Source organism: Engystomops pustulosus, chromosome 6, assembly GCF_040894005.1.
Source record: "Engystomops pustulosus chromosome 6, aEngPut4.maternal, whole genome shotgun sequence".
Classification (NCBI taxonomy): Eukaryota; Metazoa; Chordata; class Amphibia; order Anura; family Leptodactylidae; genus Engystomops; species Engystomops pustulosus.
The window spans coordinates 102,650,122-102,669,011 of NC_092416.1; the positions used below are offsets into that span (position 1 = coordinate 102,650,122).

General features: G+C 40.9%; 1 protein-coding gene across 3 annotated transcripts in view; it reads right to left on the reverse strand.

Annotated features, from left to right (window-relative positions):
• Positions 1 to 1,141: 1,141 nt before the first annotated feature.
• Positions 1,142 to 18,890, reverse strand: part of CA11 (carbonic anhydrase 11) — a 716,291-nt gene continuing 698,542 nt past the window's right edge. For 2 of the 3 annotated variants that reach the window (XM_072110510.1, XM_072110508.1), the window contains 2 exons: positions 15,977 to 16,142; positions 1,142 to 1,628 (listed from right to left, as the gene is read on the reverse strand). In XM_072110510.1, the coding sequence (XP_071966611.1) occupies positions 1,600 to 1,628; positions 15,977 to 16,142 (195 nt within the window). In that variant the 3' untranslated portion in view covers positions 1,142 to 1,599. The remainder of the gene's footprint in view (positions 1,629 to 15,976; positions 16,143 to 18,890) is intronic. The other variant, XM_072110509.1, reaches the window with a different exon arrangement.

Here is an 18,890-nt window from a genome sequence, read left to right on the forward strand (position 1 = left end):
ACTCCTATGAGCCTCATATTTTTTTTGGCTCCTATTTTCCTGGTTTTCCAGTAGGGAGAAAGCAGTGTTTACTGATTTAAGTTGAGCTGTACAGCCAATTTCCAGGGCCGAGGTGTAGTTAATAATGGCCTAATGTTAGTCTCCTTAGTGTCCACTCTATGTCCTATTTGACGAAGGTCTGCTTTAATGTCTGTCAATTACTTCATGACTGGTGACATAGCTTAAAAAAGAGACTTTTTCAAGAAATATCTGGAGAGGGGTAAATGAGACTTACTCACTACTTCATTGGTACCTGGCAGGCTATCCATGTCAGAGTCATCCACAGGGTTGGTCTTGCACACAACACCCAGTGTGGAAGCGAGCTTCTTCCTCAAAAAATTGTTAAAGTCCCCTTGATTTTTCCTCAAATCTGTGCCCCAAGTTTAAATTCTGTCATAACTAAATTCATTTTGTAGAAAGGAACGCGTTGTGTAACACAAACAGGCTCCATATATTCCATGTTTGTGAACATTTATGCCTGTTTTCAGGGTCATATCTTTGAGATTCAGGACCCAGAGTCCTATTTGAGCTATCCTATTTCTGATTCCCTGACCCACCTCAAATTTAGCTTTATTACTGAACTCTGCTACCAGAATCTAGTAGGGCATAATGGGGATTGAAAAATCAACAGCATTCTCCGAATCTGCTGCAGATTTATAAATTATTTATAAAAATTTCACTGTACTGCACTTTGTTGCAGAACTGGAATGCAAACTTTGCTATGTTCTATTCTTTGTAAACCCAGGTTCAAATAGAAAGCAAAAAAGACTGCTCATTCTTTTCATTTTCTATGTATTTCCATTATTTTTTTATCCTATAAACTAATGTTTTCCATTTATCATAAACAAAAATTTTATGTCAAAGGGGTTGTCTATTTCAGTCACTCCAATACAACAGGATGCATGCTTAATAGTGAGAATGGGACCTTTCTTTGGATTGCAGGGGGGATCCTGTTCTCGTAATTTGTGGGTGCCCCAGCAATCACGACCTTACCAATCTGCTTGTTATAAAACTTGAAAGGTTTGGACAATCTCTTTCAGCTATATATATTACCATTAATATACATTAGGATTAGTTAAATGAAAGCAACCTATACAAAGTCTAATGAGGAATGTCATTGATTTTATTGTAGGCAACATAAAATCTGAATAGTATAACGTGTGAATTCATCTTTTTGCCATATTGTTACTCAGCTTCTGCAGCTACATGCTTTTTATCAAATGATATCACAGACTGGATATTAAAGCAGGCAAGTTCATTTAACAAAACAGTAGAAATCTGCAAAGTGTGTACTTTCACACAAGCATTTTCAGGAAACATTTATTTCAGTGCATTTCCTAAATGTTGAATAATTTATAAAAGTTCTTTATTAAGTTCTGTGCTGAATGACAAATAAAGGCTGAAAATCAGCTCTATTATTCTTAAAATAGTTCAATCCTCTTAATAACCACACATGCAGTATGTGACTCCTTGTCTTTCCTTTTGAAAAGAAATATTTTTCTCCATTCTTATTTTCGTTCTTTAGACCTTTTTGCAATTTCGTCATAATATATGAATTGCTCAGTTCTTGAAAGGTGAAGGTCTGTCTACTTTTGTGAAAAAGGAGAGAAAGTATAAGATAAATATGAAATAGCTAACATGAAAAAAATCATGTTATTTTACATAGATGTTAGCCCCAAATCTTATCCAGATTTTGACATTAGTTCTATACTCCAAATTTTGTCCCCAGATGTACTCATTTGTCTAATTAAGTGCATTCATTACATAGTTATGCACACAGCAATAATTAAAATGGGACATTTCTAAACCATGCCTATTCTGCTCATTTCAAACATAGCTTATTTCTATGGGATTTTAGTAGTGAGAATCCTTAGGTCTTCTTCACACTATAAATTTTGTTCAGTATTTTGTATTACTATTTGTAAGATATTAGTTTTAACTTAAAATACTTATGTATACCCTGATCAAAAATTCTAAACAGCCTAGCTTTTTTTTTAACATTCTTTATTAAAGCATCATGTGTCAAACAACATCTTTTGAGCAACAAACATGGTCATTAGACTTAACCCCTTAAAGACGTAGCTGTTTTTTCCCCACATGTTGTACTTAATTTTAGTGGTAAATTTTGGCTGACAAGTTTTTACGTTTATTTACAAAAAAAAAAGAAAACATGATGAATTTTTCGAAATTCGAAATCATTACGTTTTCAGGACCATAGATTTACCACCTAAATAAATTGCTGAATAACAGTTCCCATATGTCTACTTTACATTTTCATAATTTTTTAAATGTCTGGATAATTTATTTTGATGTCACGCGGCTTACAAATCGAATATCGCTTTTCCGGATTTTCAGAATTGACTATTTTGGGGAAAAATACAGTTTTGAATGAAATGTTACATATTTAGCATCAAAACCCCATATATAATCAGCCCATTTTCAAATCTGCCCCTCTCAAACTATCAGAAACAGCTTTTAGGAAGATTGTTAACCCCTTGAGATCTTCAAAGTAATTGGAGGTGAAATTTAGAATGGTAAAATTGTGCTGGTTATACGTTCATTTAGCCATAAAATTTACACATTTACAAAAGATAAAAAGAGAAAACCCACCATACAATTTGTTATGCAATTTCTCCTGAGTACAGAGACCTCCAAAATGTGGTTGTTTCTTGTTTTATTGGGGCAGAGTGAGACGCAGAAGGGAAGGAGCACCCTGCAGCTGCTAGGATTTTAGCTTCCTCATTGGCCCCTATAGTAGGCTATAAAATGTCAGCTTTTGTGTTATTGGGGCCATGTGATGGAATTTTTTTTGCGGGAGGAGATGCTTTTTCCAGTGTTACAGTTTTGGGGTTGGTATCCCCTATTGTTGAAAATTTAGGAACTTTTTTTTAGGGCAGGAATAGAAAAGCATCAATTCTGTACTGGATTTTTTACTTTTTTTTTTGGTGTTCACCATATAGCATAAAAATCATGTTATCTTTATTCTATGGGTGGATACTATTATAGGGATAGCATACATGAATATTTTTTCTTACGTGTTACTAAATTTGCCAAGTAGAACCCTAATGTGGGAAATATCTATCATTTTTGCATTGCCGTCTTCCAAGTGGCATAACACTGTTAATTTTTTGGCTACAGAGCTGGTTGATGGCTTGTTTTTTGCACCAGTATCATTCTTTCTGGAGGGCGTATAACAGGTTTTTTTTTAATGGCGTTTATCGTGCGGGTTCAATTATTATTTAATATTATTCTATGGGTTGTTACGGACGCAGTGATACTATATATGTGGGGTTAGTGTTATGATTTAGACTTTTTTGGGTTATATATCTCTTTATATGTTATGGGGCTTTTGGGCATTTTTATTGATTTCTTTCTTTATTTTTTATTGAATAACTTTTTTTTTTACGTTTTCACGTTTTCCACCATGGGACATGAGCAAGCAATCATCTGATGTATTGCAGGGTATTAGCAGTGTCAGCCTATGCACATGCATAGACGCCCTCTTACCGGCAGTTCTTACAGGCAACACTGGGGTCCAGATCAGACCCCAGTGATGCCACAGCAATGAACGGCAACCCCCGAAAACGGCTCAGGGGTGGAGGTGATCATGGGGAAAATACCCCCCAAAACCAAGTTAAATGCTGCGGTCATGCTGACCATGGCATTTAACGGGTTAAACACCTGCGATCGGAGCCCACTCCAGCCGCGAGTGTTACACTGGGGTGCTGGCTATTGGTTACAGCCAGCAAACCGTGTTTTCCGATGCCGGTTCGGCTCAGATCTTGAGCTGAACCGGCATCGGCTCTGCGCCTGATATATCGGACGCTGAGCGTTAAGTCACTGCACTCAGCGTCCGATATATCGGACGCAGAGCGGGAAAGGGTTAAAGGGGTATTCTCATCAGGGCATTAACATTTACTTTAATTCACCTGAAATATAGATACATTTATTCAATTGGGTGCTATTTAAATAAACATATCTGTGTGAAGATAATTGTGGCCATGTTGTCCCTTAGAAATGAGATTGTTCTCCTTAGATATGACAACCGCTGCTAGAGTGATTGCACAAGGAAACAAATAGCTTTTGCATATGAAATGGCCAAGAATCACTGCACATCTGTCCTGTGATGTATGAATGCTGTATCCAGGTAGTTTTGCAGGGCTCAATAGTACAGTTCACCACTGTAAGGAAATAAGGATAGATGTATTCTAGGATAACAATCTCAGGGCAAGGGACAGCATGACTACATTTATGGGAAATTTTATCTTCATACAAATAAAAAAAATATTTAGAACATCCAGCTTCAGGGCTTCTGTGCCACATTAGTGGTGTAGATGCCCTGAAAAAATAAAAAATGCTAGCTTGTGATTATTTTCCCCAATATGTCACCTTCACACAAGGTTGGCGTGAAAGTGGCCGTGGCCGGGAAGGGATTGGCCGTATAATAGATACGCCCAATTATACCAGATTTGACCCCATTTTATTACCAGTAGGGTATGAAATGTCCTTTCTAGAATTCCCTTATTCATGTCAAATTTCACCAGTTTGCCTGTAAAAAATGACTTCCAAAGTCCTGTGAAAATGAACAAAGATGGTAAAATGTTGCCTGTCTCAGTTATGTTTAGATACTTCAGGTAGAAAGTCACTTCAGATGCCCCTCTTTAGTTCAATAGTACCTTGTAAATATTTAATCTTTCAGATTACATCAGGGTTCTAATTCTGTCCACTACAGACAGGACAATAATTTTCACTATAGATATGCTTCAACTGTGAGAGACAGACAATCTAAAAACCTTAAAACTAACATGTATTGCAAGTTTTTAGCCAACAACCTCTTTCCCTCAGTAAAACCATTGAAGATGGATCGTGGCTGGGTCTTCCAAGTGGCTCCATAAGTGGCACCATAAAAAGCATTTCACGGTCTTCGAGTGGTCTTGCCACTCCCCAGACCCAATCGAAAATCTTTGGAGGGAGCTTAAACTTAATGTTGTCATGTAAAAAAAACTTTTAGGGCAGGTAATTTAAAGCCGTTTTGCAATTAGATTAGTTAACTGAATCTTCCTCCTTCCTCTTGTATTCTGCAAACTTTCCCCTCATATCAGGGATTCCTCAGATTGCTGTTGCTAGGCATATTCCGTCTTCACTGAGGAGCTGACTGCAGAGGGAGACACAACCCTCTCTATCTCTTCTCCCTGCTTTTAGCTGATTACCGCATGGCTCAGTACTCAGTCATGTGCTGACAGGAGCACTAACTAATGAAGTAACAAAACAACTACACTTCTCTCTCCCTCCACTTTCCCTACACTTGTATGCAAACAAATAATCCACACAGACACAAGCTGTAGATCGATCACAAATGCTCTCCCCCATCAGCTGGCAGGAGAGATTCTGCATATCTTCAAGCTGTCTCCTCATGTGCTGTGGTGAAGTTTTAAATAGCTAGATCGATAGCTAGGATATACATAGATATCATATGAAATATTAATTAAAATAGAAAAACAGCAGCACAGTCCTAAGAGAAAATAGTAATGGGTCCCTCCAGTACTCTCACAAGCCATAGTCCATAGAATATCCAAACATAAGAAAATGGCAGCACTCCAAAGAAGTGAAAAAATTAGCTCAGTGTTTATTCCACCTCCAGCAACGTTTCGACTGCATTCCCAGCCTTTGTCAAGCCAATTGCATTAAGGTACTTACATATATATATATATATATATATATATATATATATATATATATACTTACAGTGTTGTGACATCACAAATAAAGTAAACATTGCCACAATGTACTATGCAAACAATGTTGTGTATCATTTGATATATTTACAATGATCAAACAGCAGTGCATAAGTTCGTCAATAAATTACATACATAAACATAAGAGATCAAGTGATCGATTAGTTGAAAAAGTATAATTTACTGAACCATAGGGTAATCATTTACCTCTGCGGGAACCACCTCCTGTCCATGTTCGTCATAGTCACACGCTAATCGCGTCTCAAGGACGTTATTGCGCATGTCAGTGAAAAGATACGAAATATTAGATAGATGGATGGACTCATTGGTCTGCGGCAGGTGCTTGTGATGAGGTGACAGGAGGCAGGTCCCGCTGATTATAGTTCTTTTGAGAGCTGGAAGCCATGGTTGCTATGGGCCTAAAAAGGTGCTAAATGAGGACCGAGAGGCAAAATACTTTGAAGAATGAGTCCCAGAGACACCTGGAGCAGAATTATGGGTTTTTTTGTTTTTTTTTGCTCAGAATGACGGTTACACTATAAAGAAGATTTGCATGGAGAAATGGGCAAAAATCCCTGCTGTGGTATGTGCAAACTTAGGGTACATTCATACAGCCGTATGCTTACAGCTATGTGTTGGACAGGATGAGGAGGTGACCCCTACTCCTTCCATAGAAAAAAGCGTGGCTCGGCAGTAGATACGGGGAAAGATAGTGCATGCTCTATCTTATCCCCGTGTACGGCTATTGCCGATGCGAATTTGCAGCTGCATATGCATCCCCCCTTACGGCCATGTGAATGAGGCCTAAGTCAAGTACTAAATGTCTGAAATCTGTAATTGCAAACATTGGTTTCTGCACCAGTTATTAAGCTCTTGTATGAGATACTTCTTTCATGCAATAAAATGCAAATTAATTATTTAAGAATATACAGTATATTTGTGTGGATTTTTTCTTTTTATTCGATCTCCCACATTTAAAATGTGCATACAGTAATTCTCCATTCTATTTTGGTGGGAAAATTTCTTAAAAATCATCAGGGCAAAGATGGGGGCGTATGAAGTAACACTCCTATGCATCCTCTAAATTTGAATCATTTCAGGAAAATATGAATCTCATCTGCTCTTTTACACATGACTTTAGAAGTGATTTTTTTTATAGGTAAAAGCAAAATTTTTACATGGGTTTCCAAGGTCCCACAACATCCAACTCCTATCTGCAGTGAGTGGACAGTTGACTTTGCATGGTTATTTCCTTTTATACGCTATAAAGGGGTGTTAGTCTCTGTAATAAACCTCATAGATGATGCAGTAAACAGCTATTGTCCTCAATATCTGTGATCCAGATCATTGTTTTTTTATAAGCTATGGTTGTATACAGGCTGTTAAATCTGTGCTGAATACTTGGGCACAGCTTCTGAGTGGATGCGATTATCTAATCATAACTGAATATTGTATTATCCATTGAACTACAGGAATTCTATGATTTGTGTTGTGATATGTTAAATGATAAATACCTATCACATGTGCAGGATCGGAAACCCCATCAGATGGTATTGTGACATTTCTAAAAAAGCATGTCTATGGAATGAAATTATCATTTGCTGGTGCTAGGTGTGCCGGCTTATGATGTGCCCCTACCCCTTTACTTTGCTAAATATATTAGGAGGCTCGAACCTGCTTGGTGAAAAATTGTCCATTCATAGTGTGCAGGAAAGAAAAGTACCTCAACACTACGCTGCCGTGAAAATCATCCGTCACATCTTTCTATGCCCACTTGGTGCAGAGGTGCCAAAAGGGGGGCATCAATTAGCACGTCCACGAATTGCAATTATTCCAGGGTTTGTACGCCATGTGCAATCTGTGCTACATGTGCCCTATGGTGGTCTGGGGCATACGGATACATCAAGAGGCGTTAGCCTCTTGTTGTATTTGGCGGGGGCCTGCGCAGCGCTAATGTCTATACCAGTGGCTGATGTGGAGCAGAAGCCCTTCTTAAATATCCCCCTATATGTCTATTAGTAAAATAAACATTTAGCACATTTTAGTTGTTGTTCTGATTTACTTGATAGGATGAAGCTCCATAAGCTGTTTGTAGAAGTTTTGAAGCCAATGCTAAGAGTGTAAATTAAACTGTTTGTCTTTCATTTAAATTTCCACTTGGAATGTCCTTGGAAAGTGAAAGAGCGCCGGTTTTGATGGTTTTTGCTTGTTGGACCACCTCTATAAAGCCAACCTGCCTGTTTGCACACTTTACATCAGGAGGATTACACTGATCAAAGCTCAACAGCTTGTGAGGCAGCCATTAGCAGCGGTTTAGAATGAAACCAGAACTTGCATTACTGCCCACTTTGTATTTGTTTCTTTTTTGCACGGTGGCTTTATAGAGGTGATTTATCAAGCAAAAACCAGTCAGCAAATCAAAACCAGGGCTCTTTCACTTTCCAAGGGCATTGCACAGACTAAACATGTGGTAAAGTTCGACACACCCACATCTAAAAGTAACAAGCACTTCATCATAATTCACTCATAATGCAGAAAATAAATCTATAAGGACAAAAGATAGGATATGAGCAAGTTAAATAAAGTATTTATAATAAAGTAGCGCAGGGGAGCAGAAAAGAATGGGAGGAGGTAAATGAGATGGGGGTAGGCTCCAACATGCCAGGACTGTTTAACAACAGGAGCGAAATGTCTAGTACTCCTGCGAATCACTTACATAGAGAAACATTCCCCTAAATTCAGCAGAGCTTTAGAACTTCACTTAGCAAAGCCAAGCTGTCAGTATTTTAATGTGTCCCTCAGAGCCCTTTTATACCATCTCCTCCTTTCTTTGTATGTGTTTCAGCTCTCGAGGGCCAGATTATCACTGCTTGGGTAGCTGCATAGAACTAGTCCTGCTTGATGTGGAAGATGGAGTGAGGAACCACAAAGAGTAAAGTGACCTGTGTGGTCACGGGTACCCCAGGGCTGTAAACTGATGTATTATGTTAAATACCTTACTCCAAAAAGGCATCAGGGAATAGCAGTACCACAGTGAAACCTTAATAATGTTTTTGTGCATTGGAAGCGAAAGGCATTTTGTTTAGTAACAAGATTTAGTAACAAGTAACAAACAGAGAGCTCTTCCATTAACAGCTTTATGTAGTGTTGTTTATCTATTGTCTCATCTCCCAGGAGAGGCCAAAGGAAAGAGCATAACTTTGGGAACCCGCTGAAGAAGAGCCTCCAATGTCATTGGGGTATTTCACCACACTGGAAGGAATGTATCGTTTCCATTTTAGGATATGGCCAGAAGTCATAGTCATAGATCATATAACGGCATATTTGATACCTAAGACTGACACTTGAGTTTTTATATATGACAGTCTTCAAAGATTAGAGTTGCTTAAATTTACTGTATCTAATATGAGCAAACATGCTGAAATGATGTGTGAGAATGATATTTAAGTCTACAGCTGGGTTCCCCAAACTACGGCCCGCGGTCCACAACAGTCAGGCAGGAGCCTCCGTCCGTCTGGACTGCCTGTCACTGTATAGTGCTCGATGCGGTCGGAATCGGCCGCTCAAGCACTATTACTGGAGCGATGTGGCCGAAATACAACCCCATTACAATACATATGTATTTATCTGTGTGTATATATGATGTATCTTCTGTGTATATATGCATATACAGTGTATATATTGTGTGTGTATGTGTATATACTGTGTATATGTGTATATACTGTGTATATATGCATCTACTGTCTATATCTGTATATACTGTGTATATGTGTATATATGCATCTACTGTCTATATATTTACATACTGTGTATATGTTTATATACTCTGTATATATGCATCTACTGTGTATATATGTATATACTGTGTATAGATGCATATACTGTATTTATAAATGCATATATTTGTATAAGCACATTATATATATATATATATATATATATATATATATATATATATATGTACACTCACCGAGGCATAGATTCAACAAGGTGCTGGAAGCATTCCTCAGAGATTTTGGTCCATTTTGACATGATGGCATCACACAGTTGCCGCAGATTTGTCGGCTGCACATCCATGATGCGAATCTCCCGTTCCACCACATCCCAAAGATGCTCTATTGGATTGAGATCTGGTGACTATGGAGGCCATTTGAGTACAGTGAACTCATTGTCATGTTCAAGAAACCAGTCTGAGATGATTCCAGCTTTATGACATGGCGCATTAATTTGCTGAAAGTAGCCATCAGATGTTGGGTACATTGTGGTCATAAAGGGATGGACATGGTCAGCAACAATACTGAGTCACTGTTGCCTTTCTATCAGCTCGAACCAGTCTGCCCATTCTCCTCTGACCTCTGGCATCAACAAGGCATTTCCGCCCACAGAACTGCCGCTCACTGGATGTTTTTTCTTTTTCGGACCATTCTCTGTAAACCGTAGAGATGGTTGTGCGTGAAAATCCTAGTAGATCAGCAGTTTCTGAAATACTCAGACCACCCCTTCTGGCACCAACAACCATGCCACGTTCAAAGGCACTGAAATTAACCTTTCTTCCCCATACTTATACTCGGTTTGAACTGCAGGAGATTGTCTTGACCATGTCTACATGCCTAAATGCCCTGAGTTAGAAATTAAGTGTTAACGAGCAGTTGGACAGGTGTACCTAATAAAGTGGCAGGTGAGTGTATATCTGCACCTGACGAAGGCTGCCGGCCTGAGCCGAAATGCGTTATCAACAAATAAAATAGTAGCGCCATCCTATATGAGAACAAAACCCCAGAAGTCTCATGGAAAGCAGCGTCCCCAAGCTACCACCGGCTAAGGACCTTCAACAGGACCTTTATGCAATATGACACGCTCAAAACCTTTGGATACCAGGTGAGAGTTGAACCATCTCCTTTTTCACCTATTACCTAAAGGATTTACTTGAGTCTGTTTGTGCTTTCTTTGTTTCTTTCTGGAACAATCTGTTTCACACGAGTGAGGAACTTCAGACAGTGGAACTCACCGGACCCCAGCTCTTAATACCTTTGGCAGTTGTGGGATGTCATTAGAGATGGGCGAATTGATTCTAATGATTCTAACTTCAGTAAGAATTTCAGGAAAAATTTGATTATCCCCCAAGCCGAAGTTTATGCTGATTTGCGGGAACAAAGTTGTTTTTTTTCCCCTCATGTTTCTGCTAAATTGGCGCGAGAACAACGTGTTACATGGGGCAGAGAACTCTGGGAAGGAGAAAGGAACACCCCCGATGACATCTACAGACCTGTAAGCCAATCAGCGACTGGCAGGCTTATGTGATGTCACACAGCCCTATAAAACCAGCCATTTTCTATCTCAGCACTTCACACTTCATGTTGTAGCGTCCAGCTGCAGCTATTGCACTGTGCGATTCTTGCTGAAATCCCTCGCTGTTCTCTAAGGGGTTTCTATATACCCCAAATAGCAGTTCTATTTAGTGACAAAATCGAATAAGAAGAAATCTGTTTGACTTTCATGCATCTGCAGTAGCGATTGGTGGACCAATCCCTGGTTGTTCTTTAAGGGGGATCTGTATACCCCAAATAGCAGTTCTATTTAGTGACAAAATCGAATAGGAGGAAATCTGTTTGACTTTCATGACTTTTCACTGAAATTACACTGTCAGTTGTGGGGCATCTGTATAACGCACATTGCAATACCTTTTGGGGGCTCAAGTTTACAGCCAGATTCACGTGTCAAATGCACGTAGTTTATGCAGTGATTTTCGCTGAAATTACACTGTCAGTTGTGGGGTATCTGTATAACGCACATTGCAATACCTTTTGGGGGCTCTACTTTACAGCCAGATTTACGTGTGAAATCCACATAGTTTATACAGTGATTTTCGCTGAAATTACACTGTCAGTTGAGGGGTATCTGTATAACGCACATTGCAATACCTTTTGGGGGCTTTAGTTTACAGCCAGATTCACGTGTCAAATCCACGTAGTTTGTGCAGTGATTTTCGCTGAAATTACACTGTCAGTTGTGGGGTATCTGTATAACGCACATTGCAATACCTTTTGGGGGCTCTACTTTACAGCCAGATTTACGTGTGAAATCCACATAGTTTATACAGTGATTTTCGCTGAAATTACAGTGTCAGTTGTGGGGTATCTGTATAATGCACATTGCTATTTCTTTTTGGGGCTTTAGTTTACAGCCAGATTCACGTGTCAAATACACGTAGTTTATACAGTGATTTTCGCTGAAATTACACGGTCAGTTGTGTGGTATCTGTATAATGCACATTGCAATACCTTTTGGGGGCTCTAGTTTACAGCCAGATTCATGTGTCAAATCCACGTAGTTTATAAAACACTTTGTCAGACAGAAAGGTGGCAGGTGGAACAGGCGGAGGTGGCAGCACTGTAAGGGGACGTTGCAGCAGGGGTGAGTTTGTGAGGCCAGAACTGCCGTTGTCATGTAACGGCAGTGTGTTGATCAACAACCCAAAGGTTGTTGAATGGTTGATAAGGTCATCCAATTCCTCAAATATAACATCTGACAACCCCAGCCAAGAGTCTGTGGGTTCCTCAGATACAACAATTAGTTGGCATGGCCCAGGAGCAGGTCAGCTGCCCTCACCTGTCCTCAACCAGCCTCTGTCCTGTTCCTTTCCTGCAGCCAGAGAGCTACAAGGTGGTCTGGGCTCAGTGCCACTATTCAGCGAGGATAACAACAACTTCCACAAGAAGTTCATTCATTAATCTGGCCTAAACATAGAACTACTGCTAGTGCAACACCGTGCAAAGCCAGATTCATGACTTGAGACTTTTTCAAACAGTCTCAAACTTACTCCAGTCCCCTGTTGGTCTATGTGCTGAGACTTTTTATGCATTTGATGAGCAGCAGAGCTCCAAAAACAGGCATATAACTGTCCAAAGGAGCTGGTCTATTGATAAATAACCTCCTATAAGTGAATGTTGGAAGGTTTTGTGGAATGCTATGGAGACATCCCTACTTTACTCTCAGGATGGGGACTATAGTACCGAGTAGGGTAGAAATTGGAGGAACATTTGGGGGTGGCTGCTTCCACAAAGTGCGTCTCTTGACATGACAATCATCACCGCATCTTGTGCGTACGGTACATTATTTGACCTCGTTTTGCCAGTACATTAAGCCCCTTCACATTAAAAGGACAAATCTACGCTACAATATCAAATAGAGAAAAGTCTCTGGTGCGAGTTCTCAAACAGCCATGGTTCACCTCCTTCCAGCCACAGCAGTGATCGGTACGGCAGGGTCCCAACTCGTGGCTGGTATGACACAGGTGGGGTAAGTTCTTGGTCCTCACTCCATGGATGGTTCAGCCGTCCAGAGCTAGCAGAGAAGTGCATGGTGACCCCTTCCCTGGGGTAGGAGGGTTTTCATCATGGCCCTGGAAAGCTCCCGATGGTGATCTGAGAATTGCTGGTAGCAATTAGCGAGTAGCCAGGTGAAGAAGATGATTGAGACCGGTGTGGGGACCCCTTGTTCTTGGCGATGCACATCTGCAGGGTCCGGCGGTGCTTGTAGAAGGGGGCTTGTTTCAGGGCCCAATTGTCTCTGTTAAGGAAAGCTTGTGCATGGTGCCAGGAGCTGTAACTGCTTTCTTAGGTAATCCCTACGATCTCTGCTCCCCCGTTGTTGGGGTGATCTTGGTCCAACTGGCAGGTAGGTCCTCATGGCTGTGTGGTGTGGTTTCTTTCAGGTCCCGGGCAGGCACACCTGGTAGTTCAGGCCCTGGAACATACCGCCATGTTGCTGCTCCCCGCTAAGCGGCGGGAAATCAGCAGCCATTTTGGCCGCCCCCATGCGGTGGCTCGCACATGTCCTGCGACTGTATATGGAGGAAGGGCCGCTGGCACCGCGTCCCTCTGGGGGGACAGAGACCTTGCTTGTGGGCAACCATACCTGCACGTAGTGTTGAGGCTGTGCGGGCCTGTCGCCATTGCTTGGAGCTGGCCTGCCAGTGGCCATGCGGGTTTCTGTTGGGGTCTCTGACTCGTTGATCTCCAGCCACTCTGATATCTCCTCTGCTTCACCAGCCACAGACAACCTTGCTTCCTGTGTCCCAGGCTGTATCAGCAGCATCACCAGGATCTGATTTTGTTCTGATCTTGCTTGCTAAGGTGAAGTGTAGCTGCGGGGAAAGCAAGTGGTCTTGAAAAGAAGCTCACAAATTCTCTCCAGGGAGTGGGGGTCCATACTGGGGGTGACGAGGATGCTCTGCCTGTCTTCCTTCATATTTGAGGTGTCAAAATCTGGGCTTTAACACAGCTTCAACAGGGGAAGGAGCGCAAGCTAAGCTCACACGCGTATCTTCTCGGTCTGGCCACGCCCCTTTAGTGGTTTTTTAAAAAAATTTTACAAACTGTTGTCATTAAAAACAATTCTACATAGCAGTAAAAAATAAGATTGCACCAATGACTCCTGAGGTGTCATTCTCATCAAATGAAATATATGAAGCAAGATGTCTCATATTGGTGGGAGATTTCAAATGCGGGTACTATTGGTAACTGTAATATGCCCATGTTCCATCATATAGTACAACTGTAACTCACAAAGAATCCTTATCATGGGCAAATAGAAAAACGTGGCACTTTGCAATTAAGATGTAAAAAAAGGTAGAAAAATTGTAACACTTACAGTTTAGTTGCTGTTGGCTATTCGCCAAACTTTCTTACCACTAACATTAATCTCGGACTACACATGGCTCTGGAATCCCAAAATATGGACAGACAGGTAGCGTAAATGAAGTTCCAGGTCCACACATGTGTAGAACTTGATGTAAGCAGGACATCGTGTCAAGTAGTATTATAAGACCGCACTTTTCAACTCCAATGTATAATAAAAAACTGACCACTGCTACATGCAGTCCAAGACTAGTTCTATGGTAAGAAATGTTGGCAACAAACTACCGCAATTTAACTTTAAGTGTTAAATTTTTTCTCCAATTTACATCTTGGATCAGAGGTAACACAATTGTAAAGTCTTGCATTTTTCTATTTGCCCACAATAAGGATTCTTTGTGACTTATGGTTGTATTATGTGGTGGAATACAGGCATATTTTATTACCAATAGTTCTCACATTCGACATCTTCCACCCAGGGGTATACTGGTGGGAAATCCTGGTGGGCCGACTGGTCCAGTGCTGGTCTGGGACTGGTGTGTGGATGGTCTAAAAATAATAAACCACATTCTCACCTTTCTGGTGCACCCAGGTAGGTCTGCTTCTAGATGCAGTCCAGTCGTCAGTGATAGGTCCATGTGCATTAGTTGCGCACAGACTATGACATTGGCAAGTGGCACAGTCCTGTCACTGCCGGCCAGAGTGCATCAAGTAGCGGACCTGCAGGGGAGCATCAGAAAGGTCAGTACATAGTTTATTATTTTTATGTGCTAGGCAGGGGACTGGCTGGTTGTATACTAGGGGACTGGCTGACTATATAATGGGGGGGTGGCTGGCTATGTACAGGAGCTGGCTGGTTATATACAGGGAGGCTGGATGTACACTGGGGGGACTGGCTGGCTGTATACTGGGGGGACTGTCTGGCTATATACTGGGGGGCTGGCTACATAGAGGGGGCAGGCTGGCTGTATACTGGGGGACTGGCTGGCTGTATACTGGGGGGACTGGCTGGCTATTTACTGGGGGGACTGGCTGGCTATATACTGGGGGGACTGGCTGGCTATATACTGGGGGGACTGGCAGGCTATACACTGGGGGGACTGGCAGGTTATATACTGGGGGACTGGCTGGCTGTATACTGGGGGGGGTGGCTGGCTATATACAAAGGGGGCTGACTATATACTGGGGGACTGGCTGGCTATATACAGGGGGCTCATGGGAGATAAGGCCTCAACAAAGTATTCCAAAGCCAAAAAACTGCAGTGCCGCCAGAAGACAGGGTGGCTTGGCTTGTTTCAACCAAGCCTAGAAAAATTCATCCTAAAAATATGAGACTGACGCGACTTGCACAATAGTGAAAGAAAACTTTAAAGCTTTCTTTATATTTATGTGCAAAGTGTACCAGAAAACTGTTTGAAAAATCTGGGCCATTGTACTTGATCTGCGTAGTATCAAACCAAATTCAACTGACCCAGTACTACACAGTGGAAAAGATGAGGCTTTAGAAATACATTGGGGAACTGCACAGCTGTAATATAATTTTTTATATATAGAATTTATCCATACCATGAAGTTTGTAGTTTGCTCCTTTACATTTTCGTCCAAGTTTACTAAAATTAAGATTTCCTCTTAACCCTCGATGGAAAAGCGGCTGCACTGGACGAAAGTTGTCACTCATACTTTGGAAGATCTGTGATGGTTGGTTCTGGCTCAGAAGGCGAAGGGAGTGTATCTTAATGTAAAATTAAAAAAATATATATATAAATATATATATATAATAAATATTAAACTCAAAACAAAAAAAACATGCACTCATTTTAATAATGACAATAATATACAGTATATACAGTAATATATCAATTTAATAGACCACATTTATGCTGCTACAGTGCAATACTAATGAAGGTCTCATGGTCTCCCAAAGATAACCTCCTTTTAGGTTCTGCCAGGAAACTAACTAGATTGGCTCTCAATCAAAAGTGATTAAAAAGATGAAAACAATATTTTTCTGTAGGATGGTGTACTCTCCATAAATAATAATATGCGTTCTTGAAGAAGTGTATGGAAAAGAAATGTGTTTGAGCTCTGTTTTTTTGATCTGGCATCTACTTCATGAAAAATAAGTGGCAGATCTAAAATTAGTGTTTGTCATATTTGCCAAAATGTGTCAAAAAAGTTATTTTGATGCCTGATAGGGTGCATATATTGCAGCTATTCTAAAAAGATATAATATCAGACATTGATCATGACACATCTCCGATTTTGTTCAATCATCATATTAGAAATAGAACACCAGTGAATCTCTTATTGCTATTGTTACTCTTCCTTTTTTGTTTGGAGCAGGGGCAGAGATTATATGAAAGAACCTTTTGTCAATTAAGCAAACTAAATTTGGTTTCTGTAAGGGATTCATTTGGAGACATACTGGGGGTCATTTACTAAGGGCCCGAATTGCGTTTTTACGTCGGGTTACCCGAATTTTACAGTTTTGCGTCAATTTTCCCTGAATTACCCTGGGATTCTGGCGCAAGCGATCAGATTGTGATACATCGGCGCCGGCATGCACGCGATGGAAATCGGGGGCGTGGCCGTCGAAAAAACCTCCGTATTTTTTTAAAAAAATGTGTCACTTGACACGCGCTTATCTGCACCCGGCCTGGCATGATGAACTTCAGTGAACTCCGGCGGAATTCAGCACATCAGTGACACCTAGTGGACATCGGGGGAACTACCATAGCGAATCGCCGGAAGACCCGAATCCTCCACAGAGAACGCGCCGCTGGATCGTGACAGGACCGGGTAAGTAAATGTGCCCCACTATGTCCACATCAAGTTTTTTTTTTACATTTCCATACCACTGATCTATGGAACAGAGAATTTAATCCCTTGGCATTCACAGACATTGGGGCTGATTTATCATGCTGTCTGAAAGTCAGAATATTTCTAGTTGTCCATGGCAACCAATCACAGCTCAGCTTTCATTTTACCAATGTTCATAAATATTTTAAAGGGGAACTGTGATTGGTTGCCGTGGGCAACTAAAAATATTTTGACTTTCAGACAGCTTGATAAATCTGCCCCATTATCTTAAATACCATTGCGTTCGAGGATTAATTATTCTGTCACATGGTACTTTAAAACCATATACCCTAAATAAGAGTTTACTTGACATGCAACAAAGTGAACATTATACATAATGTATTCTGTAGTGCAATTGTTAAAGGCTTGGCATTAAAATCACTAAGCATCAAAATATTAAAGGGTTTCAACCCCTTTCCCCACCATGACACTTCCCAACGGTGGGTTTATGAAGAGGGCAAGGGGTGTATGATCCAATATGGATGATCATCCGTTGCTTTTAGAGCCGAGAGCCTATGTGAGACTCCCAGGCCTGTCATTCAGCACGATCTATAACAGTTGCCAGTGACACACTATTATAGTTAAGTAAGTAAATCCCCATATAGCGTACAATACAATGTTAGGATCTATACAGAAAAATGTTAAAATATTAAAAGAAAACCTAAAAGCTCAAATCCTCCCCTTTCCTTAGAACTGATAAAAAATAAAATTTCATTATAAATATGTTAGGAGTCAAAATGTCCAAAAATGTCCGATCCATCAATTGCCACTTTTTTTGTCATTTTTAAAGATACATTTTTTTATAAAAAGTGATCAAAAGCTCATGCAGTCATGAGGGGCATGGCCTAGCCATCGAACAGGCCGGACGCATGATCAGGCAGCCCCATGCTGGGCAATAAAATCTAAGCCCATCGGCATCCCCTGAGGCCTGGGGAGCGTCCCCACAAAAATCTGCGACTGCGGCTTACATCGAACAGGGCATCAGGACAGGGCATCCGGTGTACAAGCCCAATCTGCAATTCCACAAAAACCATCTCTTAAAGGGCCAGTACTCTCTCTACATTAACAGCTGCCTGCGACTCACATACCCCACCACCACCCTAGCAAAGGTCATTATTTCCTCACATGCGGGGGGCTAAAAATGCTCCTCTGAGTCCTGCTCCTAGGATCACCACCAACAGACATTTGCTAACCCAAGCCTATCCGCCTACATAATACTTTGAGCAACTCTCCAGAGAGGAATGCCAAGGCCAAAGCAAAATAAGGACCCGTCAACTTCAGGAGCCTCTATATTGGATCTTCTTCAACAACTCCAGGCCTCAAACAGACCTGCTTTGGCACCAACACCACCTTCTCAGGCTAGGCCACACTCATCTCAGGCATCTCCTTTACGAGACCACTGTCCCTGGCCAATATCACAGCCAACACCGCTTGCCACTGAGGAGGTTCCTACGTTTTACCTGTAGACTCTGATATTATATTGGTCTCTTTCGATGTAGTGAGCCTATATACCTCTATAGGCATTTCAGCGGTGAAGCACTTCCTTCTTGACTCTTCTCTGTACTCTAATGATTGCAACACTTTTATCATATTTCTGCTTCAAATCATATTGACGTGTAAC